We start from the raw sequence: 27,542 nt of genomic DNA on the forward strand, positions 1-27,542 counted from the left end.
AAAGCTATGAAGTCCACCATCATTGCTAGAACAGCCAAGTAAAGCATCTTTATAACATGTTCCAGCTGGATCAAGAATTGGGTTAACGAGGATTGTTTGCCCTCCAATTTGTCCCTAAAAATTGTGCATTAATATTGGTTCTGAAACAGTATACGCCTTTGCAAGCCCATGTGGTTTATACATGTGCAAAAAGCAGGCAACAGGATCTTCTGGTCCTGACCTGAACACACCCTGTCGCTGCCACAAAACCTGCAGCAGGGGTGCGTTGTTGGCATGACTGCAAGATCTTGCCAGTGTGAACAGTCAGAAAATCCCACCCAGAATTTAATTAAATAAAAAGCTCAATTGCCTTGGGCACAATTTTAAATACATCATTTAATCTATTAGCCACAATGCAAGACAACTTTTATATAATTATCCAACCAATAATTGAATAAATTGCTGGACTGCAAATACCATTGCTGTATTACAAGAAATTAGTTAATTTCATTTTATTGTTTGGTCCCTCCAATCCACATTATGTAACTACTAAGTTATTTTCCTTGCAATCAAAAGGGGTTCTTAGAGATAGACTGAAAGTTAATGCTATGTTTAAAATAAACTAAATTAGTTCCTTTCAACTGAAAATATTACAAAGTATGAGTAACATTTATGACAAAGTTTGTACAGAACAATGTCAACATTTTATCATATGGACTTTTATTTGAAAACATTCCAACTTCAGAGGAGGATCAGTCTTAGTGTTTGACAAACTTGTATCGAGACTTGACTTAGTACAAAATGGGAACAAACTTAGTAATTAATTACAACAGCCATAGGTATAGATGCAGTAGAAAACATGGATATGGGTTTTACTAGTTCAGAAGGAGGGGAAAAAAGGGAGACTTGTATAGCAATTGTCTCAAATGAACTTTGCAATTCAGTCTGAAGGACTATTCCATAAACTTGTATGAAGGAAAATGTCAATTCAGTTTGGCCTCAATGAGGTGCAAGTCTTATCATCTATATACCATGCACTATTCAAAAAAAGACATCTTGCCAAATATGGACAACCTTCAGCTAGATTTTCTTAATTTACAAAGCACATGCATTATAAAAATACTCTCAACTGATGAAGCATCAGATAAAATTGTTAGAAATGCTATACTCATACCACAGGTTCATCTGACAGCAATTTCTGCCGAATGCGTCATCTGGGCACAAAGAACGAAGATTACATCAGCATATTTCTTTACTGAAAATGTAAGGCTTCAGAATGAATGTTAAGCAAAAGTGTTATATAAAGCCAAATTACAGCAGCCAGCTCTAATCCTGAATGCAGATCTTTCTTGCTTGCAATCTGCACCTGAGATGAAGTTCTGCTTTCAGAAACATCAAGAAGTAGAAAGATGTACTGAGGATTAACCAAAACCAGCAATTTTGATTGGTTTGGAAGGATTGTTTGGACAGATCAGTGTTTTAGTCCATTCACACTGTTTGTGCATGTTTCACTTTTGCCGGTGTGTAGTTTTTGTCTATGATTTCCTCTTGCAGGAACATATGAAGACACCGTTCATTTTGTGCCAAAGGATGTCCAGCAACTCTGAAATGTAAAAAGAATTAGTGACCTTTTGAGTTACTGATTTCCAGTGAACAATTCAAACCATTGCTAGGATATTTAAAAAAGGTTCCTAGCAGATCAATGCAAGCAAAAATAAAGCTAGCAATTGGAGTTACTCAGAACTTCATGGTTTAATTCAAAGCAACACATGGAAGCACCAGTGAACCCTGAAACGGTTCCAAGAGTGAAGATAAAGCACACTTTTATTTTACTGGTTCCTTTAAAAACTGTCGTCATGTACCAATTGTAGGATGAAACCATAAAGAGCAGAAACAAGAACTATAGCAGAGCAGATGCTGCACTTATCTGCCCCCCCCCCCAAAAAATCTCAAGTTATACCAATACACTTCCAATCTCAGAATGCATAAAAGAGTTCATCTTTTCAGATCTTTGTGGCTGCATCGCAGACCCAGCAATGTCAAAGAATTAACCCCCTCATCATAACGTTACACTAAAAGGCCAGTGGGGTTTAACCACACAGCCCAAAGTAAGTTATAGTTTTGAACACCTCAATGTAGATACATTATCCTGTGCCAAATCAAACTGGAAGTCAGGTATCCAATATTTTAAAAAACAAATTTAAATGTACTGTAGAAATCTAGCAATTTGAGGCTATAGTTCTGCTCAGCAATTGGGAGTGTTGATTTTCAAATTACAATCAAGATATATCAACTGGCAAGATTAAATTAGTCTGGAAAGTTATTGCTGATCCAGTGTGTGGGTGACTACTTTCTATATAGTCAAGTAGTTGAGTTGACAGTTTTTCTTTTTCTTGGAGTCTTTCAGGACACAATCCTCTTGGTGAAGGAGTTATCCATTTCTCTCTGCTTCCTCAAAGCCAATGCTTTGCCCCGTCGTTATTGAACTGGTAGCCTTAAAATATCACCTTCCTGGCAGTTTAAAAGACATCATTGCCTGATACAATTGTACCTCAAATCTACTTGGCACTTGTTAAAAAGGGCCCTAGCCACATGTTAAAGATTCAAAAGAAAGTTAGAAAGCCCAATGAGACCTGCCTTGAGGTTTTCTAAACACCTTCACAGCTGAAGGAAATGCTTGTGATGGAGGAATGCATCTCATGTCAACCAGCCATGCAAGTCCTCATAAGTACGGAATATAATAATCTAATAAAATAATAATAATAGCTCGTCACAAGTAGGCTTCAATGAAGTTACTGTGAAAAGCCCCTAGTCACCACATTCCGGCACCTGTTCTGGAGGTGCTGGTACAGGAATTGAACCAACGCTGCTGGCATTGTTTTGCGTTGCAAGCCAGCTATTTAGCCCACTGTGCTAAACCAGCCCCTATCGCCACATGCAGAACTGCACTTCACAATTCTTGACCTTTTTTTGGCAGGGTTAAAGTTAGGTCCAGATACAACATTTAAATCACCAGTTCTCAGGCGGATAGACCCTTGAACACCACTCCAGCAACAAGTAATTTTCTGGGGTAAATGTACATTAAATTTAGTTTGTCTTTGGATTCCCCATTCAGGAATTTTCTTGCTTCTACAAGACATCTCCTACAGGTCTACCTACCTCCTGGCATGCGAAGGGGCCTTTTTCTTTTACCCAATTCACTTTTTCCAATTAAGGGGCAATTTAGTGTGGCCAATCCACCTACCCTGCACATCTCTGGATTGTGGGGGCGAAACCCACAAACACAGTGAGAATGTCAAACTCCACACGGAAAGTGACCCAGAGCCGGGATCGAAACTGGGACCTCGCGCAGTGTCGCTGTAACGCTAACCACTGCGCTGCCCTCAGCAGCAATGCTAACCACAGCCTGCAGAGGGGCTTTTCAAATTTTGTTTTAATAATAATAATAATCGTCACAAGTAGGCTTACATTAACACTGCAATGAAATTACTGTGAAAAGCCCTTACTCGCCACATTCTGGCACCTGTTCAGGTACATGGAGGGAGAAAACCGGAGCACCCGGAGGAAACCCATGCAGACACATGGAGAACGGTTTTAAGTGTGTCAGAGGTAGGGTCTTTACTCAGAGAGTAGTAAGGGCGTGGAATGCCCTGCCTGCAACAGTAGTGGACTCGCCAACATTAAGGGCATTTAAATGGTCATTGGATAAACATTTGGATGAAAGGGAATAGTGTAGATGGGCTTTAGAGTGGTTTCACAGGTCGGCGCAACATCGAGGGCCGAAGGGCCTGTACTGCGCTGTAATGGTCTATGTTCTATGTTCTAAGTGCTTCCGCTTCCTGTGTGGACCTTTCGCTCTCGTGCTCAGGGCATATTTACAGACTGTCCTTCAAATTGCATCTCAATGGGGCAAGGATTTTCTTCAATTATTTAATTCTAGTGTTGTACTTCCATTTTCCTCAATAGCATTGAGGAAGGCACTAAAGGTGTAAATCAATTACAGCTAGAGACCCAAGAATTCTTCAGATGCACAAGTCAGGTTAGACAACCAACCTCTTCAGTCGCGTGCTCAGGCACCAGTGCACTGACTGCCTCCCTGTAACTGGCAATGATGCATATCTCGATAGAATTGGATTCACTAAATGTTTTTGCACTGAATGCTGAAGCAATCAGGAGTAAGGTAACACTTCCAGGAAGCTCTCAATTAGAAACAAACATCCATCGTCAATGTTTCACCTAAATGATACTCAATCTGCATGTGAGGAGCGAGCCCATTTAACTACCCTTTCCATTTCCCCAATTCTTGAACATTATTTAGTAAAGGTCCAAATACACCATCTCCTATTATACATTCAAATATGGGAATTAACACCTCGTCAAGTTTTATTATTCAAAACGATAGCCATGCCACATTTACACATGAAACAGATGGCAACTGCAATCACAAATAATTGCAGGTATAACTTTTTATTGTTCACTTTAAATGAAGACCACCTTAGACCAAAAATAAGTACGTGAGTGGGAAAAAAAGCACGACTTAAAAAAAGCAACAGAATTTAAATGGCAATTTACATAAATTATGCATGGAAAACAACAAAATTAAAACTCAGCACGACCCCTTTGTGCCCTCAGCCTCATACTGGAATCATTCTGAAAGTAATAAAATTATCCTGCATGTCAATGTTTTTTTTCATTCTTTTAGCATTTGTTTCTGGACTGCTGCTTTCCATCATTTTAGTACCAACTAAGACAAAACCTACAGTTCTTTGAAAGAACAAATGAACATTTCCCTTTGATGTGTTTACCATCACATAAGACAGGCCCATCGAGTCTGCTCAGCCATTCAATCATGGCTGGTATTTTCTCAACCCCATTCCCCTGCCTCCTCCCCATAACCCTTAATCCCAGATTTACCACCCTCTGGCTGAAGGAATTCCTCATTTGTTTTAAAGGATTGTCCCTTTATCCAAGATGGTGTCCTCTGGTTCTAGTTTTTCCTACAAGTGGAAACATCCTCTCCACATTCACTCTATCCAGACATCGCAGTATTCTGCAAGTTTCAATAAAATCCCCCCTGACCCTTCTAAACTCCACAAGTACAGTCCCAGAGTCCTTAATCGTTCCTCATATGACAAGTTCTTCATTCCAGGGATCATTCTTGTAAACCTCCTCTGGACCCTTTCCAAGGCCAGCACATTCTTCCTTAGATACAGGGCCCAAAATTGCTCAATACTCCAAAGGGGCTGATACAGCCTCAGAAGTACATTCCTGGTCCTGTAGTCTAGCCCTCGACATGAATGCTAACATTGTATTTGCCTTCTAACATTGCATTTGCCTTCTACGGACTGAACCGGCACATTAACCTTGAGAATCATGAACAGGGACTCCCAAGTCCCTTTGTGCTTCTGATTTCCTCAGCATTTCCCCATTTAGAAAATAATCTATGCCTAAATTCCTCCTTTTAAAGTGCATAACCTCACACTTTTCCACATTGTATTTCATTTGTCACTTCATTGCCCTCTCCTAGCTTGTCCAAATCCTTCTGCAGCCCCCTTGCTTCCTCAATACTACCTGTCCCTCTACAGATCTTTGTATAATCTGCAAACTTAGCAACGACTTCAGCTCCTTCTTCCAGATCATTTATGTAGAGTGAAAAGTTATGGTCCCAGCACAGACCCCCGAGACACACTAGTCATCAGCTGCCATCCTGAAAGAGACCCCAGGCTGCCATCCTGAAAAAGACATGAATCGCAAAAGCCAAGGCAAGAGGGAAGCTTGCTCACTTGTTAATAAACTGTTCAAGACCTTGTCTTCTTTCTTCTATAAAACTATCGTCGAAGATTCCATCATCCCCTCTAAAAGGAAGCTGACGAAACAGAGCTTTACCAGGCAACGGTGGCACCACAACCTAAGGGGATAAAAACTGTCATGAAGCATTCACAGGTGGATTTATGCACAAAAAGTTATCAGCAAGGGAAATTAGTGGATAGAGTATCCAAGGCTGCATGTCATGGATCAACAGATTAAGGCATTGCTATGCCTTTAAAAAATGGATTTGCTTCAACAATGGGAGATGGTTCACAGCACATCATTTGTATGTTCACTTCCACTTCCACATTCAGAACTTGAGTCAGATCAACTAAGTGATATGGATATTCAAAGTATAACAGTTATACTGCACAAGCCCAAATGGCTATGGGATTAGGTAGGCAGGTCAGATGTTTTCCATACATCAGTGCAGACTTGATGGGCTAAAGGGCCTCTTCTGCGATAATACTGAGCAAGTTAAAAAAGTTTCCCTTTATGCCACCCAAGTTGCAAATAATAGTTACATTTGTTGTTTGAAAATCTTTGAACAGACAACGATCAGTGTAATATTCACTGGAAATTATGCAGGAGAAATCCATTTCTGGTGCCCTAAACTGGGTCAAAAATTGTGACCAAGTATAGATTCCAGACTGCAGTATTATGAAAAAGTGTATGGCGTGATACCTTTGAGACAGCATTGTACTTAATGTTGCAGTTTGCAACAGCTGTTAAGTAATGGTCGAAGTTAAATAAGCCAAAATTTGTTCTACAATGCCAGAAACAGAATGGAAGAGAGTTTAGTCAGTTTACAGTAAACTTGTGAACAATTGTTGAAGGCAGCAAGGGAAATAAGCATCAAAATTCAAATTCATACAAGCCATTAATATTGAAATTGGTTTAGACAAGTCTAACCAAATAAGGAAATTAGAAAAAAGGCTTACAGATCTCACACCACACAACTTAACAGGTCAAATTGCTAGATAAAACCATTTAATCCTAGTGAATTACTGCTTGCTCCAAGGGATCAGGGTCATCTAGGTGCAAGAATTGCAAGAGATTAGTATGCAGGTCTAGCAAGTAATTCGCAACGCTAACCAGAACATTGTTTATTAGGAGGGGAATTGAATAATAGGGAGGTTATACGGGTATCAATAAGACCATATCAGTATGGTGTACAATATTGGCCTCATTTAAAGGAAGGATGCAAGTGTGTTCCAAGCAGTTCAGAAAAGTTTTATACTTTGTATCTGTTGGAATTTAGAAAGCAACTTACAGATCCTGAGGGGACTGGGCATGAAAGTGGAATGGTCAAAGGCATCCAGGAGGAAGTAGCATCACTTTTGGTGGACACAGATTTTAAATCAAAATAAACTTCACTCAGTTTGTCAGCACCACAGAACACTTCCTACTCAAGACTTTAAACCTGGTTTTCAAACCTGCACTGCATAGGCACTGCAAACTTCAATCCACAAGTGCTTTAAATCTAAAAAGTTATTTGATTAATTGGCTAACAGCAAATCAAATTACTGAGACATGCAGTATCTTTTAACCTGTTACAAAACCCAATCTTGGCACGATCCTAGGCAAGACCCCCAGATTTCTGGTGCCGTCTGATTTGTCTCAAACAATGCAAAATTCAACATTATAATCTGTCTCATTGCATGAATGGTGGAATACGCCACAAACTGCATAGTTTCAGCCAGATTAATTTGCCTGCTCAATTGACTCCAGAAATAATCTGCCCTGTTAATACCTGAAGACAGTTCCATCCCCTGTTCTAAGGCAGGATTAAATGCATCAACGCTTGGTACATTGTGCTGACTTTGCAATCTCACTCAACACCCCAGCTGGTGAAAAATTACCATTGCTTAACACCCAAAAGAAAAATTCCAAAATATAGATGAAGTATATCATTTAGCTGACTAGCAATTTGACTGGTCATTAAGGTGGGGCCTGTACAAGGACAGGTTACACCTGAACTGGAGGGGCACCAATATCCTGGCTGTGAGGTTTGCTAGTATGGGTTTAAACTAATGCGACAAGGGAGTGGGAATCAGAACATAAGCCAGCAAGTGTAGAGACTGGGGATGAGCATGGAATCAGGACCAGGCTGGCTCAGAGGAAGGGCAGGCTGGGAGGGGTCGAACTCAGTGGGCTTGGAGGTCTGGAGTGTATAGATAAGACCACCTTGATTCATTCATGGAACTTGATGTGGTTGCTGTAATGGAGACTTGGCAGTTAAATATTCCAGGATATAGGTGTTTTAGGCGAGACAGGGAGGAAGGCAAGAGAGGTGGGGGAATTGCAATACTGGTTAGAGAACATATTACAGCTGTACAGAGGGAAGACACCATGGAAGAATCAAGTAACGAGGCAACAGGAAGGGGGCAGTCACTGTGATAGGGGTGTACTACAGGCCTCCCAACAGCCCACAGGAAATTGAACAGATATGTAAGCAGATTCTGGATAGATGTATAAATAATAGGGTTGTTGTAGTGAGATATCATTGACTGGAAATCCCTCAGGGCTAGGGGTCTGGAGTGTGAGGAATGTGTTACGCGTGTCAAGAAGATTTTTTGGAACAAAGTGGATAGTCTGACTTGAGGGGGCTATACTGGACCTAGTACTAGGGAACAAGCCCGACCAGGTCAAAGTTGCAGTGGGGGAACAGTGAGCACAATTCCTTAAGCGGTCAAATACTCATGGAAAAGGAGGTGTTGTCCTAGGATTAAGGTGCTAAATTGGGGGAAGGCAAACTACAACCAACCAGATTAGACAGGATTTGGAGGCTGTTGTTTGGAAGTGGCTGTTTTGAGGGTAAATCCACATTTGGCATGTGAATCTTTTAGGCATGTGCCAGTAAAAAGGAAAGACACGAAAGAGAGGATTCAGGAACCATGGATGGCCAGGGAAATTGCAAGACTAGTCAAAAAGAAAAAGGATGCATTTGAGAGGTCGAGGCAACTAAAAACAGATGAAACACTTGAAGAATACAAGTAAAGAAGAATACAAGGAATGTAGAAAAGAGCTGAAGTAGAGTTAGTAGGGAAAAAAAAAAAAAAAAAAAAAAAAAAAAGGGGGGTCACGAAACATCCTTGGCAGACAGAGAATCCGAAGGCACTTCATATTTATATTAGGAAGAGAGTAGCTGGAGAAAGAAAGTTGGTCCACTCAAGGACAAAGGAGGGAAATTGTGTAGAACTAAAGGACGTAGGAGAGATCCTTAAATGAGTATTTTGTATTGGTATTCACAAAGGAGGGGGACACATCGATGGGTGGTGTCTCAGACTGTTGTGTAAACACTTAGAACAGGTAGTTATTGAGGGAGGAAGTGTTAGGTGTGTTACAAAGCATTAAGGTAGGTAAATCCCAGGGCCAGATTACATCTATCCCAGATTACTGAAGGAGACTAGATTAAATCGCTGGGCCTCTACAGAAATCTTGGTTTTCTTGTTGGCCACAGGTGAGGTCTCAAGAGGATTGGAAGATAGCCAAAGTTGTACCATTATTTAAGAAGGGTCGCAAGGATAACCAGGATAATTATAGGTCAGAGAACTTAACGTCAGTGATAGTGAAATTGTTGGAAAAGACTCCGAGTGAGAGCAGAAAGAGACAGTGGTGGCAAGACAAAAGGAGAACCAAGTTAATAATTGCTAATTTGACTATTCATCCAAAAAATAGAGAAAAACAAAGTTTTACCTTACTTTCCCTTTCAAGCTCATTTCTCAGCCACTCAAAGTCACTATATCTTCTTCTGACAGAAGATTCCTTCAGCTTGAATATTGGGAGATTAGTCTGAAAAAATAAGGATGCAAAGTGTGCAATCAATTACAGAAGCAAAACGGAATTAAACATTTCCAAAGGCGGCAGTTAACAATCTACATCTGAAAATAGTTTGACAGTGTCTGGGGAAATGCACATGGCCACTTTTGGTGCCAAAGTAGTCAGGAATGGGAAGCCCATTTCAATAAATTTGACACATTCCCTCCACCCCATCCAAGGTTCATATGCAAGAGATATATCAAAATGATTAATCCTTAAATATGGCCGAGATGAGGCAAGGTTTAAGGATGGAGCCAAAACACCTTTCAAGAATACAATTCTCACTTGTTGGAAGTACAAGCAGATAACAGCAACAGCAGTGAAGGCAACAGAAGAAGCCATGTGAAAGTGAATTGAAAAAGCAAATGGAGATTTAGAATGGGGAGGGGGTGCTTGCAAGAAAATCTCAGACCCCTGCAAAGTAAATACCTTTACTGTTCTGAGATTTATGTTGCCAGTTGTTGAACAAATAGGAATTTCCCTCAGATATTACCATTACTTATGTCAGCTCCAGCAAATGAGTTCGTACAAGTACTGCAGATTTAGGATGAGCAGGCTGTGCTGCACCTTATGCACAGCCCAAATCTTTATAATTCAGGTGAGGCACTGGCATAGCGTCATTGTCACTGGACTGATGGTGATTGAGAGACACGAGATAATACGCTGGGTTCTAATCACACCACCATGGCAGATGGTGGAAATCAAATCCAATAAATAACTGTCATTAAACGTCTAATGGTGACCATGAAACCCATTGTCGATCATGTCCTTTAGGGAAGGAAATCTGCCATCCTTACCTTGTCTAGCCTAGATGCGACTCCAGACCCACAGCAATGTGATTGACACATGGCCTAGCAAGCCACTCAGTTGTTTCAAACCACTACCAAAAAATCTGGACAGCAGACCACACACATCGACCTAGGCACACATACACCACCTGCAGCAGTTCAGGGCAATAGCTCACCACCATCTTAAAGCGCAATTAAGGATTGGGCAACAAGTGCTAGTCAGGTGAAGCGCACATCACAAATGAAATACATAAAAATTGTAACCCAACTAAAAGTATTATAAAAATTTCACCAAGAACCTCCTGACCACAGATATGATACAACACCCCCCAATATATCCCCAATCAATTGCTTTTGGTGTGCATTTGCAGAGACGCAGCAGCCCAGTTACAAAGAAAAATCCCTTAACTAAACACAGACATGTTGATTCATTTTGGTTAGATACGGGGACTCCCCAGGCTAGTGGAAAACATAAATTATTTTTTTAATATATAAATAGGAGGAGATGGATCTTAGGCCCACCCACCCAAGGTGGGCATTGGTTTTAACATGTCAAAGATGGGTCTCCTTGTATTTCTTCTAATCTATCTTTTGCCAATTGTACATTTGTGATTCCCCCATCAGCTCAATTCCTCCTATTATGATCACATATCAGACCCCAATTTATGTTAGGAAACGGACACTACACTAACTTACACCTTCTTTACCTCCAATTAAAACACCTTTTAGGTCAAAAGCCAGACACACAGACACTGGCAGAACAGACCCCAAAACTCAGTCCTATGACCTGGTTACAGTTTTAAACAATATTTCTATATATTTCCCAGAATCAAGCATCGTTGAAATAGTGATCACACTTCTACAACATCTTAATGGCACCTTCTGTAGCCAGTGTCTGCTGGTCTTTTAAAATCAGGATCTTAAAAATATTACTGCAGCAGATACATACACACCCTACATACAAAAATCCTATATTCAGCACACTCTCAAATTATCAGACTGTTGATCCAGCATTCAGTACTAATGAGATGTTTCCATCAACTATTGGGATAGAGGCAGCACAGTGGTGCAGTGGTGAGCATTGCTGTCTCACGGCGCCAAGGTCCCAGGTTCGATCCCAGCTCTGGGTCACTGTCAGTGTGGAGTTTGCATATTCTCCAGTGTTGGCTTGGGCTTTGCCCCCACAACCCAAAGATGTGCTGGATAGGTGGATTGGCCACGCTAAAAATTGTCCCTTAATTGGAAAAAATGAATTGGGTACTCAATGGGAGATAGGAGGCCATTGTCCTCCGTCCTCTCCAAACCCAGTTACGGACTCCATTCCCTCCTGGCTGGACTTGCACGGTCTACCCTCTTGAAAATTTGGTGCATCCTCTTAAAAATTGGGTCAATCCAAAACTCCACTTTGTCTCAACCTTCATCAAGCCCCATTCTCCTTGCATCACTGATCTTAGCATCTTCAATTTTTTTAAAATCCTCATTTCCAAGCCCTGCTGGGGGCTGCTCAGGAAGGTGGGTGGCAGCAGTAGTTTTACAGCTTTCAATCACCATGTTACTGATGAAATGTTCCAGTTCCTGGTCATCATTCCACATTCAAGCAATTTTGTATTTACTATGATGCATGTTCAATTTCCAGTGATGTACAGTATTTCAATTTGCATTCTCCAATTAGTTTGTCATATTGTAATATAAATAATTTCAATTCTGATTTGTCTCCATTCAGTCCCAGCTAGGTTTCTCGATTCACACCCTAACCACCAATACCAAACTGGATTCATCCCCATGATCCATCTAAAACGAGGACCAGTGAAAAATTAAGGGTTTTTTTGCCCACAAGTCACGGTTGACTTTACACAGGATAATAATTATTAGTGTCACAAGTAGGCTTACATTAGCAATGAAGTTACTGTGAAAAATCCCTCAATCACCACACTCTGGCACCTGTTCAGGTACACAAAGGGAGAATTCAGCATGTCCAATTGAAGCACTTCTTTCGGGACTCAAGGAAGGAAACCCATGCAGACTCTGCACAGTGACCCTAGTGTGAATCAAACCCAGGACCCTGGCACTGTGAAGCAACAGTGCTACCCATATGGATTACTAGAGTATATGCAGTACATAATTATTCTACCAGACAGTTAAATATTAGGCAAGTGCCGAATTTCTATCTTGCAACGCCCAATGGTTCAGTTTTTATTTTATACTTAAGAGGCTGGTTTAGCACATGGCTAAATAGCTGGCTTTTAAAGTAAACCATGGCAGGCCAGCAGCGCTGGTTCAATTCCCGTACCAGCCTCCCCGAACAGGTGCCGGAATGTGGCGACTAGGGGCTTTTCACAGTAACTTCATTTGAAGCCTACTTGTGACAATAAGCGATTTTTCATTCAGGTTATAAAGGAGTTTGCCAGCCAATCATTCCCTTCTACATCCTGCTTCAACATTCTGACCCAATCTTTGTGGCTCATTATATTTTGATTTAATACATCTTCCCATGAAGCACCTTGGGATGTTTTAAACTTGATTTCCAGAATTTGGGCCAGAAGCTTTAACTTTTGAACGCGAATGAAGAAGTTGGCACAGTACCGCCTGGTCCCTGGTCCAGAGTAAACAAAGACCCACTTGACAAATCAGTTAGTGACGTATGGCTTGCAAGAAAATTGAAGTCCTCATGTCACTGCCAGAAAGTTTACAAGGTTTCTTGTTGAGACTATAGGAAACAAGTTATATATATTTTTTTAAACAACTAGAAAGTACAACTTCAATAATTTGGCTCAAGGTTCCTATACGGAGCCATTTACTTGCAAGTTTGCTCTGATGGCTCTGACAGCTCCAAGCTTTTATTTTTTCCTGAAAAGAAATATCATTCTGCCCCGACTCCAAATGCTCAGTGAGCAAATTAAACTGAATCAGCTATTTAACACATTTAACAGAGCTATTAAATTTTGAAAGTCAGTTCTGAACAGAAGGGTCCTTGCTCCATTATGGATGTGTGTAGACAGCAGTTTTTATTTTGGTTTTCTTTTCTTTTTTTTTATATAACACAGAATAATAAATGCTCCCATTTAAAGATAGCAAGCAGTTAATTTGCACCAATTGGACTCTGGATTAAAGTTATCCAATTTCACCCATTAGTTTTTTTAAAAAACCAAACTTGCCCTTCCTCACCTTCGCAAACCACTGGGTCTTTGAGTCTAGAAGATTGAACAAAACCTTTACAATACGGAGGTAAAAATGGGACTCTGCATTTTAAATACCTTTTCTCAAATTACAAGGAGCTTAGCTTCTATTTTACTTGGTGTAAAGATCAACCTAGCTAAAAAGCCTACCCTGAGAGTTTTTACCTGTGGGCACGGAAGTCTATAATAAAAGTTAATCCCTGGAACAGATTATGGTTACAGGTACAACGTTCAACTGGGAGAGGATAATCCATATTAATTTGCCTTGAAAATTTCCTTTTTGAACTTCTGACACCTCTCACTCATTTATTCACCCATCAACAAGAAAAAAGGCTGAAGACATCTAGTCTTTTGTAGAAGTGCAATAACTTCACTTGTGCTCCAGCTTTATGGCACTAATCTTTAGCTGACCTAGCTTTGAAAGTGCCATTTAGATAGCTAACATTAAAGGCCGTTGGTGGTTGAATATCCATCCAACAAGTAACAAAGCAGACAAGAACATCGGATTCCATCTTGCACATGTTGAGCTGAACTAAAAAAGTGACCACATGGCAATTATTGTTGCTGAAAGTGGCCTCAATGCCCCTTCAGTTAGAAATCTATTTCCACTCTGCCCAATGTGATGGGAGAGTGCACATGTCAAGTGCAGGACTGGGAGACGATGTAATCTAGCCAGATGGTAAGTTTACAAACATCACCCACAGAAATACCTGGCATTGAGTGCTCAGAGTTGCGCAAAGAAAAAAAGTGGCAATCAGTACACAAATTTGAATAGCATCTCTATTTCAATGTACTTTTGATGAAGATGCTGAAATTTCACATTTTCCCCAAATTTGTTGGAACAAGATCTGAATAAAAGTTGTTGCAACTTACCGGTCTTCCTGTACCAGCCTCCCTGAACAGGTGCTGGAATATGGCGACTAGGGGCTTTTCACTAACTTCATTTGAAGCCTACTTGCGACAATAAGCAATTTTAATTTCATTTTTTCCCCCAAAAAAGCAGTTGCCACAATATTTTGGACTGAACAGCTCACTTCCTCTTGCTCATTGAGAAGTGGTATGCCAAGTTTCCACATGAGCAAAAATCACTTGGGAAAGCTACTCAAGGGGAAATTGCAAAAATGTGACACCATGGTACATTTTTAATATGGTAGAAATCTCATTCACTATGTGAATGGCCCATTTAAAACTGAAAAAATGGCAACCAATTCCTTCAAACCACATTTAAACTGAAGAAATGACAACCAATTCCTTCATATATAGTAGCCCAGTGAAAAAAGTTACACCCTTGTGCTCACCAAGTTTAAGAGCTCCACCACTGGAGCAATATAACTCACTATTACTATTGTTATGGACCAGGGTTTAGAGAACCCCAAAGTGCATCATGGAGTTCACCTGACCCTCAACTTTTCATAGATTGTGGTATGAGGAGCACACGGCCCACTCTACAGGTGTGGTAACGCTTTGTCTGACTTCAGGTGCAACACTGCAAACCAAAACCAAAAAGGCAGACACACCCAAGCTTTTCTCAAAGTGAAACTAAAAAGCAGAACCGGAGCTTTGCTCCACCCACACGGACATCATTGCAGTAACAGGAGCAGCCAAACATTTCTTAAAGCGACATTCTCATGACACCTCACCCAAGAAAAAAAATAAACCATCAACTTCAAGATGGTTTCATTTTTCGCCATCCTTTCAGAAATGCACACAGCAAACATACTTCATAGTTTCAAAAAACACCACCACATGCAGAGTCCTTTTTTTTCGTTCCTCCAACTGAAATCCTTCTCAATTAACAGTCTCTTTTAACAAGCTCTCTGCACGATCTGTCGATTTCTCTACGCCTCGGCATCTCTAGTCATACTTTAGTTCATCTGATCACAGAGTCCCTTGTAATTCTCCAACACATGCTGCGCCCAGTGGAGCAAGTCGCCCAGTGGAGCAAGTCGCCCAGAAAACCTTTGCACAAATGTTCGATCAAACCCACTCGTGCCACGAAATCACATCATTTCCCTTTGTCGAGGGGATCGGAAACTCAAGTAAAGTGATTTTGGCTAGTTAACAAACCCAACTCCTGAAGTCGATCGAATAACTCCATCGGATGTTTCAATGTTCTGTCCATGTCTGGCTGAAAATTACCAGATTGTCGATGTATACCGCACAATTGGGTAATCCTAAAACGATTGTTAGTTAACCGTTGAAATGTGGCTGGGGCATTTTTCTTGCCAAATGGCATTACTTTGAATCGGTATATACCACCTGGAGTCAAAAGCTAAAATCTCCTTCGCCCTTTCGGATAAAGGTACCAGCCAGTAACCTTCAAGTAAATCCAGTTTGGAAATAAAAGCGGACTGTCCACTTTCTCAATGCAATCCTCTAAACGTGGGATAGGATAAGAGCCCGTTCTTGTAACTGCATTAACCTTTCTATAGTCCACACACAACCATTGGGTACCGTCACCATGGATGAGCGCCATTGCCTGCAACCCACCTCAATTATGCCATTTTTAATCATGCTCAATCTCTTTGTTAACCTGTGCCAATTTTAAAGGGTCAAGTCTGTATGGATGTTTGATTGGAACAGCATTTCCCACATCTACATGTATAGCCATTTTAGTACTTCCCAATTTATCGCCCCAAACTTGCCCATGTGATATCAATAACTCTTTCAGGTCAGTTTGTTTTTCCTCTGGAAGATAACTCAACAATTTCTCCCAATTTTTAAGAATATCCTAGTTTTCCAATTTAATTTGAGATACGTCAAATTCACAGTCATCTGGATTTGGTTCGTCACTTTGAGTTAGAATTATTAAAACCTCCTTTTTCTCTCCTTCCCTTTCAAAGTACCTTTTAAGCATATTCACATGACACACTCTGGGAGTCTTCCTTCTAACTGGCGTTTTTAACCACATAATTCACCTCATCTGATAAGGTCCACAAAACCTAGCTTTTAAAGGCTCACCTACCACTGGTAACGACACTAAAACTTTATCCCCACTGGCAAAACTATGAACTTTGGATTTCTTGTTGACGACCCATTATCACATTTTGTGCAACTTTCAAATGTTGTCTAGTCAATTCACCTGCTCTAATAAATAGTTCCCTAAAATTTGACACTTAATCCAATACAGTAATCTGATTTCTCACTCGCCCAGTTTTTCCTTAATCAATTTAAGTGGTCCTCTTACCTCATGACTAAAAATTAATTCAAAAGGACTAAATTTGGTTGACTCATTAAGTGCATCCCTAATTGCAAACAGTACGAATGGAATTCCTTTATCCCAATCCTCTGGATAATCTTGACAATAAGCCCTCAACATTGTCGTTAATGTCTGATGCCACCTTTCTAACACTCCCTGCGATTCTGGATGGTACGCAGTTGATTTAAATTGTTTTATTCCTAAGCTATCCATAACTTCTTTGAATAACCTTGAAGTAAAATTCGTTCCTTGATCCGATTGAATTTCTGTGGGTAGTCCATATCTAGTAAAGAATTTAAGTAACTCCTCCACAATCTGTTTAGCTGTAATATTACATACTGGAATGGCCTCTGGAAACCTAGTAGACACATCCATTATAGTCAAAAGATATTGATTGCCACTTTTTGTTTTAGGAAGCGGTCCTAGCAATCGATTAGGACCCTTGTAAAAGGTTCCTCAAATACTGGAATGGGTATTAAGGGCACTGGTTTTATCACTGCTTGAGGTTTCCCTATCACTTGGTGTGTGACATGATTGACAATTTAACTACATCTTTATGTAATCCAGGCCAATAAAAATGTTTCTGGATTTTAGCTAGTTTTCCTTATTCCCAAATGACCTCCCACTGGCACCTCATGTGCAACTCAACACCTCCTTTCTATATCCGACCGGCAATACTACTTTATGAACCTCTGCCCACTTTTCATCCGTCAGCATATGTAAAGGTCTCCATTTTCTCATCAAGACATCACTTTTACGGTAATAACACTGGTATACACAGATTCCTTTTCAGTGTATCTTTGTTGTAACTCCGCCAATTTTCCTTAACTAAAAATATCCGCCTCATCCTCCACCTGTTCTTGTTCATTTTCAACCATCTGATCAAAAATCATTTCTGATAATTGCACTTCCACTTCATCTTCTCTTGATTTATCCTCGTCTTAACCTGTGGCTTTGCGACCGTGTTACTACACAATCCGGAAAAATCCCAGGATTTTCGTCCTTCAACCCTTCAGTTGTCTGATTTTCCACTGGCTTATCAATCACAGTAGGCATCACTCCCACCTGCGATCCAGCTATATCATTACCAAAGATAAACCGTATTCCTGGACAAGGTAGTTTCTCCATTACTCCTACGACCATTTCACCACTTCACTGGACTTTCCAACCTTACCTTATATAATGGAACACTACTCACCCAGAATTCCACATATTTCCACCTTTTCTGGCAACATTCTTCCCAAACTACATAACTCCTCATCTCTTACCATTGAAGAGTGACTAGCTCCCATATCTTAAATTGTGACTTCTTTACCTACTCCCTGATACAAGTAAACTTTACCCACAAGTAAATTCTTTAAAGAGATCTGGCACCTTCTTATCAATCACCTCTTGATCAGGCTGTACACTTTTGCACCTCCTTCGCTTCACTTGGGCTTTCCTTCACCACTTTAACAAACCCCACTGTCGTATCCAGTTTTACCACATCAGCCTTCCCAGTGCTCTTCTTCAACCACTTTACATGGCCTAGCTTAGAACAGTGAACACATTAGAAACTATTTCTCCTCCACCCTCCTGGATTTCTTTTTCAATCGGAGGTACACTCTCCTGATTTATGAACTAATTCATAATCATCTGCCATGTCTGCTGCTAATCTCGCAGTTTTAATCCTCTGTACATAGGAGTTGAATTTTTTTTTAACTCCTCCAAAAAGTATAATTTCTCAGAACTTCATAAGTTTGGTCTATTTTCAAAGCCCTTATCCACCTGGTCTATTTTCAAAGCCCTTATCCACCTATCAAAATTACTCTGAGCCTTTCAAACTCCAAGTATGTTTGACCAAATTCTTTCCTTAAATTTCTAAACATTTGTCTGTAAGCTTCAGGCATTTGTTCATATGCACCCAAGATGGATCTCTTCGCCTCCTCATACGTCCCAGATACCTCCTCCGGTAGTGATGCGAACACTTCACTAGCCCTACCTACCAGCTTTGTTTGAATCAGTAACACCCACATGTCCTGTGGCCATTTCATTTGTTTAGCTACCGTCTCAAATGAAATTAAAAAGGTTTCTACCTCCTTCTCGTCAAACCTTGGCAATGCTTGGACATTTAAATAGATCCCCACTACGCCTTGGACTATGACGCTCTTTCTCACTATCATCCAACTGTATGTTACCCTTTACGTCTGCCAATTTTAACTGACCGTCATGTTTCATGGCCATTTTCTGAAGTTCAAACTCTCTCTTGATCCCTGACCTGTATCTTTGTTCTGCTAGGGCTATTCTTTCTTGGTTTCTTTCTTCTCTCCCCTTTTCCTTTTTTCTCATTGCATATTCAAGCTGCTTTAATTCTCAGTTCAAGTTGCTTAATCTGCACCATTTCTAATGAGTCAGACTGTATCTCAGGCAACTTTAAACGCTTAGCCACCACCATAATTACCTCATCCTTTCGCATTTCGTCAGGTAATGTTAACTGCAATGTTTTTGCCAAATCCAACAGTCTGCTTTTAGTCTTAGTCCTTAAGGTACTGCGTGCGACCGTCTCCACCCCCAAAAACATCTGAGCCTCTGAAAGAGCCATTGTCCACAACACACTCCCTACTTAAACTAAAATACCACACCTGAAAAGCAACCACAATATGCTCACCCCTCACTGTCTTTAAGTTCACTAAGCCAATCCAATAGATAGACTTTTATCCTGGATGAGCCCTCAATTTGTTATGGGCCAGGGTTTAGAGAACCCCAAAGTGTATCATGGAGTTCACCTGACCCACAACTTTTAATAGATTGTGGTATGGGGAGCACACGGCCCACTCTACAGGTGTGGTACTTCAGAAATGGAAAAGTAGTTTTTAAAGCAAATAAATGTTTATTCTATGAACTGAAGTTAACCTTTCTAAAAACAAACAGTGAACATCTTAGCAACCAGTAAATCAAATACACCATCCAAAGAATATTGTATGCTGTTCTTTTAACAGCCAGAAGACTTAAACCTTTAAACAAAAGCACATCAGGGTTTACATTCAATACGGAAAACATGTATAATTCTGAATTCACCAAATAATTAAGAGATAGTCCTTCATGGCAGAGAGAACAGCAGTACAGCTGCTTTGTTTGACTTCAGCTGCAACACGACAAAAGACCAAAAAGGCAGACACACCCAAGCTTTTCTCAGTGAAACTAAAAAGCAGAACCAGAGTTCAGCTCCACCCACACTGACATCGCTGCAGTAACACGAGTAGCCAAATATTTCTTAAAGTGACATTCTCATGACACTACAGTGGCAAGGATACTGGACCAAAACTCTGTGCAGAAGGAATAATCGCTGCAGGAGTGATTGTTCTGGCTCTGGTTAGAACCTCTTCAGATTCTTGCTGAATATCTTCCAATAGCTGCTTCAGCTGGATTGTTTCAGCCTCTTCTTCAGAATGTTTGTAAACTATTACTTTTGTTGAAACTACACTATCCTACTGGGCAGAAAACTGCCTTTACTTGTGGTCCAAGAAAAGCCTGGCAAGATAAGCCCACCGTTCTCCAAAAACAAAAAATTGCCCCTCTCCACAGCTGCTCAAAGTGTCCGTTCCTTGGCTCCATCTATCAATGACCTCATCTCACAAGCTGAAAAACAAATTCTCTGCAGGCTGCAAAGCACATGAACTCCCCAGGGACTTAAAAAAAAAAACCAGCCATTAGCCTAGACGGAAAAATATATTCCTAGTCCATTTCACGATCTGGCTGCTAGAAACACCAAGGTCCTGCCAAACAATTATTTAAAAAAAAAAAAACACTACAGTTTTTAAAACATAAATGTAGCATACCCAGTTGTTTCTTTCCCAATGAAGGGGCAATTTAGCATGGCCAATCCACTGACGCTGCACATCTTCGGGTGGTGGGGACAAAACTCACAAATACGGGGAGAATGTGCAAACTCCACACAAGACAGTGGCCCAGAGCCAGCATCAAACCTGGGATCTTGGTGCCGTGATGCAGCAGTGCTAACCACTGTGCCACCATGCTGCTCTTGACCACTACAGTTAAACAAATCCCATGCTCGTCTTCCAGTCATCACAATCAATCACCATGATAAAATTTGATCTCAGTTTTTCCACCCGGAGAATTCCTTGATTGCGTTGATGTCGCAGACCTCAGAAATTTCAGGCCATTCAAGCTACTTCGACAAAAGGAAAAAATGAGAAACCAACACCACAATATTAAAATTGCCACAAAAATAAGTTTTTGGAGCCTGAAACATGACATTCACAGATTTGCTGCAGAGTGCTTGTTGATCAATGTGGGTGGCATGCAAAAATCAGTGAAATAATGCAAAGTCAAAATAGACCACTCTACAGAGTTCATCTCAGACAGCCAGGATAATAAACTTAATCACCGACTCAAATATATTGGACAAAACAGAACCAAGAATCAAGTGTCTACAAATTTGCGTTTCAAAAACACAGGACTAGTCAAAACAGATTCAAGGCACAATAGCAGACTGCCTCAGCACCAAAAAAAAAAAATAGTATTGCTGCACAGCATCTTTCGACCCAAAACAAAACAATGAACACTTCCGGTTGCGGCAATGCGGAGCTAAGCCGCACATTTTGGCAGCTCCCGCTAGAACGGACTTTTGGGCTCTCCGGAGGATCCCCAACGGAACGTTTTTGATCGAATACCGTGTGGGAAGGTGAAGTAAGGTTCTTCTTCTATCGTGTATGGAGGGGACTAGAAGTGGAGGGACCAAAAAAAAAAAAAAAAAAAAAAAAAGCAGCTTTGGAGCAGCGGCAGAAACGAGGGGGAGAAAACAAGATGGCGGAGGGCGGAGATAGAGCAGCATGGGGGCCTGACCAGCAGGAGTTTCTCAGGCACTGCGTGGAGGAGCTTAAAAAAGGAGGTGCTGGCGCCAATGCTGTTGGCGATCAAGGGGCTGAAGGCGACCCAGAAGGCCGAGCTCCGAGAGGTGAAGGAAAAAACTAATGAGAACGAGGACAAGATTTTGGGCCTGGCGGTGAAGATGGAGGCTCACGAGGCGCTGCACAAGCGGTGGGCCGAGAGATTGGAGTCCAATTTTTCCATTTGGATAAAGGTCCAAGCCTCTTCTGGCGTTTCTAGTGGTGTCGGTCCTGGTACGTGACACCACTAGAAACGCCAGAAGAGGCTTGGACCTTTATCCAAATGGAAAAATTGGACTCGAACGGAGGGGCTGGGGTAGGGGGGGGGGCAAAGAGGTTGACTGTATACAGGGTTGTAAATATGGGTAACGAATGTTTCATGGGTGGGACGATGGATGGGGGTGGGGGAAGAGTTTTTGATGGGGGGGGGCGGTGACAGTCAGGAATGTGGGCGTCGGTGATGAAATGAAATGAAAATTGCTTATTGTCACAAGTAGGCTTCAAATGAAGTTACTGTGAAAAGCCCCTAGTCGCCACATTCCAGCGCCTGTTCGGGGAGGCTGTTACGGGAATCAAACCGTGCTGCTGACGTGCCCTGGTCTGCTTTCAAAGCCGGCGATTTAGCCCTGTGCTAAACAGCCCCTTTTTGATGGGGATGGGGGAAGAGTTGATGGGGGGGGGCGGGAGAATTAGGTAAGGCCGCAATAGGAGCTGCGCCACAGGGGGCGGGGCTGGCTTAGGAAAGCACAGGCTTGTTCCCGCATGGATGAGGGATTTCCACACCGGGGAGGGGGGGGGGGCAACAGGAAGGCAGGGGGGGCCGGGGTCAGCTGACTTACGGAAGTATTATGGGGGGGGGGGGGGGGGGGAGGAGCAAAAGAGCTAGATTTGGATCTAGCGGGGAGGCGGAGGGAGAGGGGGGACGACAATAGGGTTGCTGCTGCAATGGCCGAGGGGGAACTGAAAATGAAGAGGTGGTCGGGGCGTGGGTTCCCCGTCTGGGGGACTGGAGGGTGCGGGGGACTGGAGGGTGCGGGAGACCCAGGCACGGGCCTAAAACAGGAGATGGTAGTCGGCGTGCGGGGGGGCAGTACGTGATGGCGAGTGGTAGGTTGCAGGGGACGAGGGTGGTATTGATTGGTAAATTCTTTTTTCTCCCATGCACACCAGGCCTACTCCCAGATAGATTTTTTTGTTCTGGCCAGGGCATTGATCCCAAAAGTGGAGGGAACGGAGTATTCGGCCATAGCCGTCTCAGACCACACCCCACACTGGGTGGAATTAGAGCTGGGGGAGGAGAGGGACCAACGCCCACTGTGGCGGTTGGATGTGGGACTTTTGGCAGACGAGGAAGTGTGTGGGAGGGTGCATCGAAAGGTAGCTGGAGGCCAACGACAACAGGGAGGTGCAGGTGGGAGTAGTATGGGAGGCACTGAAGGCGGTGGCCAGGGGAGATTTAATCTCCATCAGGGCTCATAGGGAGAAGAGAGGGCAGGGAAAGGGAGAGGTTAGTGGGGGAGATTTTAAGAGTGGACAGGAGATATGCAGAGGCCCCTGATGAGGGATTACTCAGGGAGAGGCAAAGTCTCCAGACGGAGTTAGACCTGTTGACCACAGGGAAGGTAGAGACAGTGGAGAAAGGCACAGGGGGCAATATGAATATGGGGAGAAGGCGAGCCGGATGCTGGCACATCAGCTCCCTAAGAGGATGGCAGAGAGGGAAATAGGTGGAGTCAAGGATGGAAGGGGAACTATGGTGCAGAGTGCAGTGAAAGTGAATGAGGCATTCAATGCCTTCTACAAGGAGCTGTATAGGTCCCAGCCCCCAGGGGTAAAAGAGGGGATGCGACGATTCTGGGACCAACTGAGGTTCCCGAAGGTGGAGGAGCAGGAGGTGGCAGGTTTGGGGGCGCCAATTGGGGTAGAGGAGCTGGTTACAGGACTGGGGAGCATGCAGGCAGGGAAGGTCCCAGGACCGGATGGGTTCCCGGTGGAGTTCTATAGAAAGTATGTAGACCTGTTAGCCCGTTGCTGGTAAGGACTTTCAATGAGGCAAGCGAGGGGGGGGGACCCTGCTACCGACAATGTCGGAGGCGATGATCTTTGATCCTGAAGCAGGATAAGGACCCACTGCAATGTGGGTCGTATAGGCTGATCTCGCTCCTCAACGTAGATGCCAAGTTGCTGGCAAAAGTGTTAGCTACGAGGATTGAGGACTGTGTTCCGGGGGTGATTCACAAGGACCAGACAAGGTTTGTAAAGGGCAGGCAGCTAAATACCAATGTGCGAAGGCTCCTAAATGTGATAATGATGCCATCAGTGGAGTGAGAGGCAGAGATTGTGGCAGCCATGGAACCAGAGAAGGCCTTTGACCGAGTAGAGTGGGAGTATCTCTGGGAAGTGTTGAGGAGGTTTGGGTTCGGAAGAGTGTTTATTAGTTGGGTTAAGCTCCTGTATAAAGCCCCGGTGGAGAGTGTGGTCACGAACCGGCGGAGGTCAGAGTATTTCCGGCTGCACCGAGGGACGAGGCAGGGGTGCCCCCTGTCCCCCCTGCTGTTTGCATTAGCAATTGAACCTTTGGCCATGGCGTTAAGGGAGTTGGGGAAATGGAGGGGGTGGTCCGAGGGGGAGAGGAGCATAGTGTCGCTGTACGCAGACGATCTGTTGCTGTATGTGGCGGATCCAGTGGAGGGGATGGTTCAGGTCATGCAGATCCTAAGGGAGTTTGGAGACTTCTCGGGCTATAAACTCAATGTGGGAAAGAGTGAGCTCTTTGTGGTGCATCTAGGGGACCAGGGAAGAGGGATAGATGACCTACCGTTGAGGAGGGTGGAAAGGAGCTTTCGATACTTGGGGATCCAGGTAGCTAGGAGCTGGGGGGCACTGCACAAACTTAATTTGACGCGGCTGGTGGAACAGATGGAGGAGGACTTAAAAGGTGGGACATGTTGCCACTCTCGCTAGCAGGTAGGGTACAGTCGATTAAAATGGTGGTCCTCCCGAGGTTTCTTTTTGTATTCCAATGCCTCCCAATTGTGATTACCAAGGCCTTCTTTAAGGTAAGCAGGAGCATTATGGGATTTGTGTGGGCGAGCAAGACCCCGAGGGTAAGGAGGGGGTTCCTGGAGCGTAGCAGAGATGGAGGGCAGCTGGCGTTGCCAAATCTGGGTGGCTACTACTGGGCAGCCAATGTGGCGATGATCCGTAAGTGGGTTATGGAGGGAGAGGGGGCGGCATGGAAGAGATTGGAGATGGCATCCTGCAAAGGAACAAGCCTTGGGGGGCACTGGTGACAGCACCACTGCCGCTCTCGCCGACAAAGTACACCTCGAGTCCGGTGGTGGCAGCAACACTAAAGATCTGGGGGCAGTGGCGACGACACAGGGGTGCGATGGGAGCCTCAGTGTGGTCCCCGATCAGAGATAACCATCGGTTTGTCCCAGGAAGGATGGACGGGGGGGGTTCCAGAGCTGGCATCGGGAAGGGATTAGAAGAATGGGGGACCTGTTCATCGACGGGACGTTTGCGAGCTTAGGGGTGCTGGAGGAGAAATTTGGACTACCCCCGGGAAGTGCCTTCAGGTACATGCAAGTGAGGGCATTTGTGAGGCAGCAGGTGAGGGAATTCCCGCTGCTCCCGGCACAGGGGATTCAAGACAGGGTGATTTTGGGCGTATGGGTCGGAGAGGGCAAGGTGTCGGCGACATACCAGGAGATGAAAGAGGGGGAGGCTTTGGTAGAGGAGCTGAAGGGTAAATGGGAAGAGGAGCTGGGGGAGGAGGGTCTATGGGCTGATGCCCCAAGTAGGTTTAATTCCTCTTCCTCGTGTGCCAGGCTTAGCCTGATATAAGGTTGTTCACAGAGTGCATATGACAGGGGCAAGGCTGAGTAGATTCTTTGGGGTGGAGGACAGATGTGGGAGGTGCTCAGGAAGCCTGGCGAACCATGTCCATATGTTCTGGTCATGCCTGGCACTGGATGGGTTCTGGAGGGGAGTTGCAAGAACAGTATCCAAGGTGGTGAAAGTCCAGGTCAAGCCAAGTTGGGGGCTAGCACTATTTGGAGCAGCGGACGAGCCGGGAGTGCAGGAGGCGAAAGAGGCCGGCATTCTGGCCTTTGCATCCCTGGTAGCCCGGCGAAGGATCTGGTTAGTATGGAAGGATGCGAAGCCCCACAGTGTGGAAGCCTGGATAAATGATATGGCAGGGTTTCTCAAGTTGGAAAGGATAAAGTTTGCCTTGAGGGGGTCTGTGCAGGGGTTCTCCAGGCGGTGGCAACCGTTCATAGACCATCTCGCGGAGCGTTAGATGGAGTTCGGTCGACAGCAGCAGCAACCGGGGGGGGGCATCCGAGCAAGAAAATACATAAACGATCCGGAAAACTGATGTGTACGGGAGGAATCCAATGTACAAAGTTCAGTATCATATTGATTTGCTATGTTTGTGTCTTGCTATGCAGGTTTTTTCTTCTGTTACAGGAGGGGGGTGGGTTGTTTATATGGTTGAAAATTCAATTAAAAAAGTCTTAATAAACGTATTTTAAAAAAAAAAACAATGAACTTGAGTTTTGAACTTAGAACACCGTGCAGGAGGCCATTTGGCCCATCGAGTCTACACCGATCCACTTAAGCCCTCACTTCCACCCTATCCCCGCAACCCAATAACCCCATCTAACCTTTTTTGGACACTAAGGGCAATTTAGCATGGCCAATCCACCTAACCTGCACATCTTTGGACTGTGGGAGGAAACCGAAGCACCTGGCGGAAACCCACGCACACACTGGGAGAACATGCAGACTCCGCACAGACAGTGACCCAGAAGGGAATCGAACCTGGAACCCTGGTGCTGTGAAGCCAGTGCTAACCACTGTGCTACAGTACTGCCCGACTATTTAAAACAGTTTTCAGCAATCCTCCTAATCTAGTTTACTATGTTTAAGCAATAACACATGGAGGTAGAGGTCACACATTGGGTGGCTCCTAGTCCTCGTGTAGTTTTGGGAGGATGGAAAGTCAGGTCACATCCAGAAGAATCGGCTGGTGAGTTTGGAGTAGAGTCCAGTGGGAGGAAATATGGCAGGTGCAGGCCCGAGTGGGAGCCGTGCACATTACAGTGGATGAGGTGGCCGAAGTGCTGGTGGTGGGGAGCTGCAGCGTTTTATTTTTTTTATTTATTTTTTTTGTATTTTTATTTTTTTATTTATTTATTTATTTATGTTATTTTTTTAAGCGCTTGAGAAGCATCACAAGGAGATGACAACCTCCCTAGGAGGTGGGTGGAAGAGACACTTGCCCCGATGGAGACTTTGGCAAGACCTAGAGTTGTGGGAGGTGTGGGAGCAAGGAGTGGTGTTGAAGGGAGTGGAGGAGACATCACAGCACAGACCAGTTCGCTTCAATGAAGAGCTGCAGAGGTGATGCGTATCAAAAGGGCTGAGAGCCAAAGTGGAGGACCTGAACATGGCATGAAGGGAGAATTTAAGGATCATGGGACTGCCTGAGGGCCAGAGTATTGAGTGGAGACCTTTGCTAATTTGAAGGGGGATGAGGGGGACCCCCACCCAACTGCAACCAAAGGTAAATGAGCCATCAAGAGCTGTGATAGTCTGCTTCCATAGCTATCCGGTGAAGGGAAAAGGTGCTGAGATAGTTAAAAGTTTAATTGAGAGGTGGGGAGGGGGTTGGTATTTGGATATACCAGGATCTCAGTGGCACCGAGTAGCACTGTTGCTTCACAGCTCCAGGTTCCCACGTTTGATTCCCGGCTTGGGTCACTGTCTGTATGGAGTCTGCACGTTCTACCCATGTCTGCACGAGTTTCCTCCAGGTGCTCTGGTTTCCTCCCACATGTCCCGCAAGACGTGCTGTTAGGTGAATTGGACA

At 43.4% G+C, this 27,542-nt stretch overlaps 1 protein-coding gene across 1 annotated transcript in view; it reads right to left on the bottom strand.

The window, feature by feature from the left end:
- Positions 1–678: 678 nt before the first annotated feature.
- The window catches only part of snx3 (sorting nexin 3), a 93,288-nt gene continuing 66,424 nt past the window's right edge, over positions 679–27,542 (bottom strand). Inside the window, exons 2-4 of the mRNA XM_072499962.1 lie at positions 9,487–9,582; positions 5,763–5,887; positions 679–1,582 (exon numbers count right to left, since the gene is read on the bottom strand). Coding sequence (XP_072356063.1) covers positions 1,468–1,582; positions 5,763–5,887; positions 9,487–9,582 — 336 coding nt within the window. The 3' untranslated portion in view covers positions 679–1,467. The remainder of the gene's footprint in view (positions 1,583–5,762; positions 5,888–9,486; positions 9,583–27,542) is intronic.

The sequence above is a fragment of the Scyliorhinus torazame genome, chromosome 4 (assembly GCF_047496885.1).
Source record: "Scyliorhinus torazame isolate Kashiwa2021f chromosome 4, sScyTor2.1, whole genome shotgun sequence".
NCBI lineage: Eukaryota > Metazoa > Chordata > Chondrichthyes > Carcharhiniformes > Scyliorhinidae > Scyliorhinus > Scyliorhinus torazame.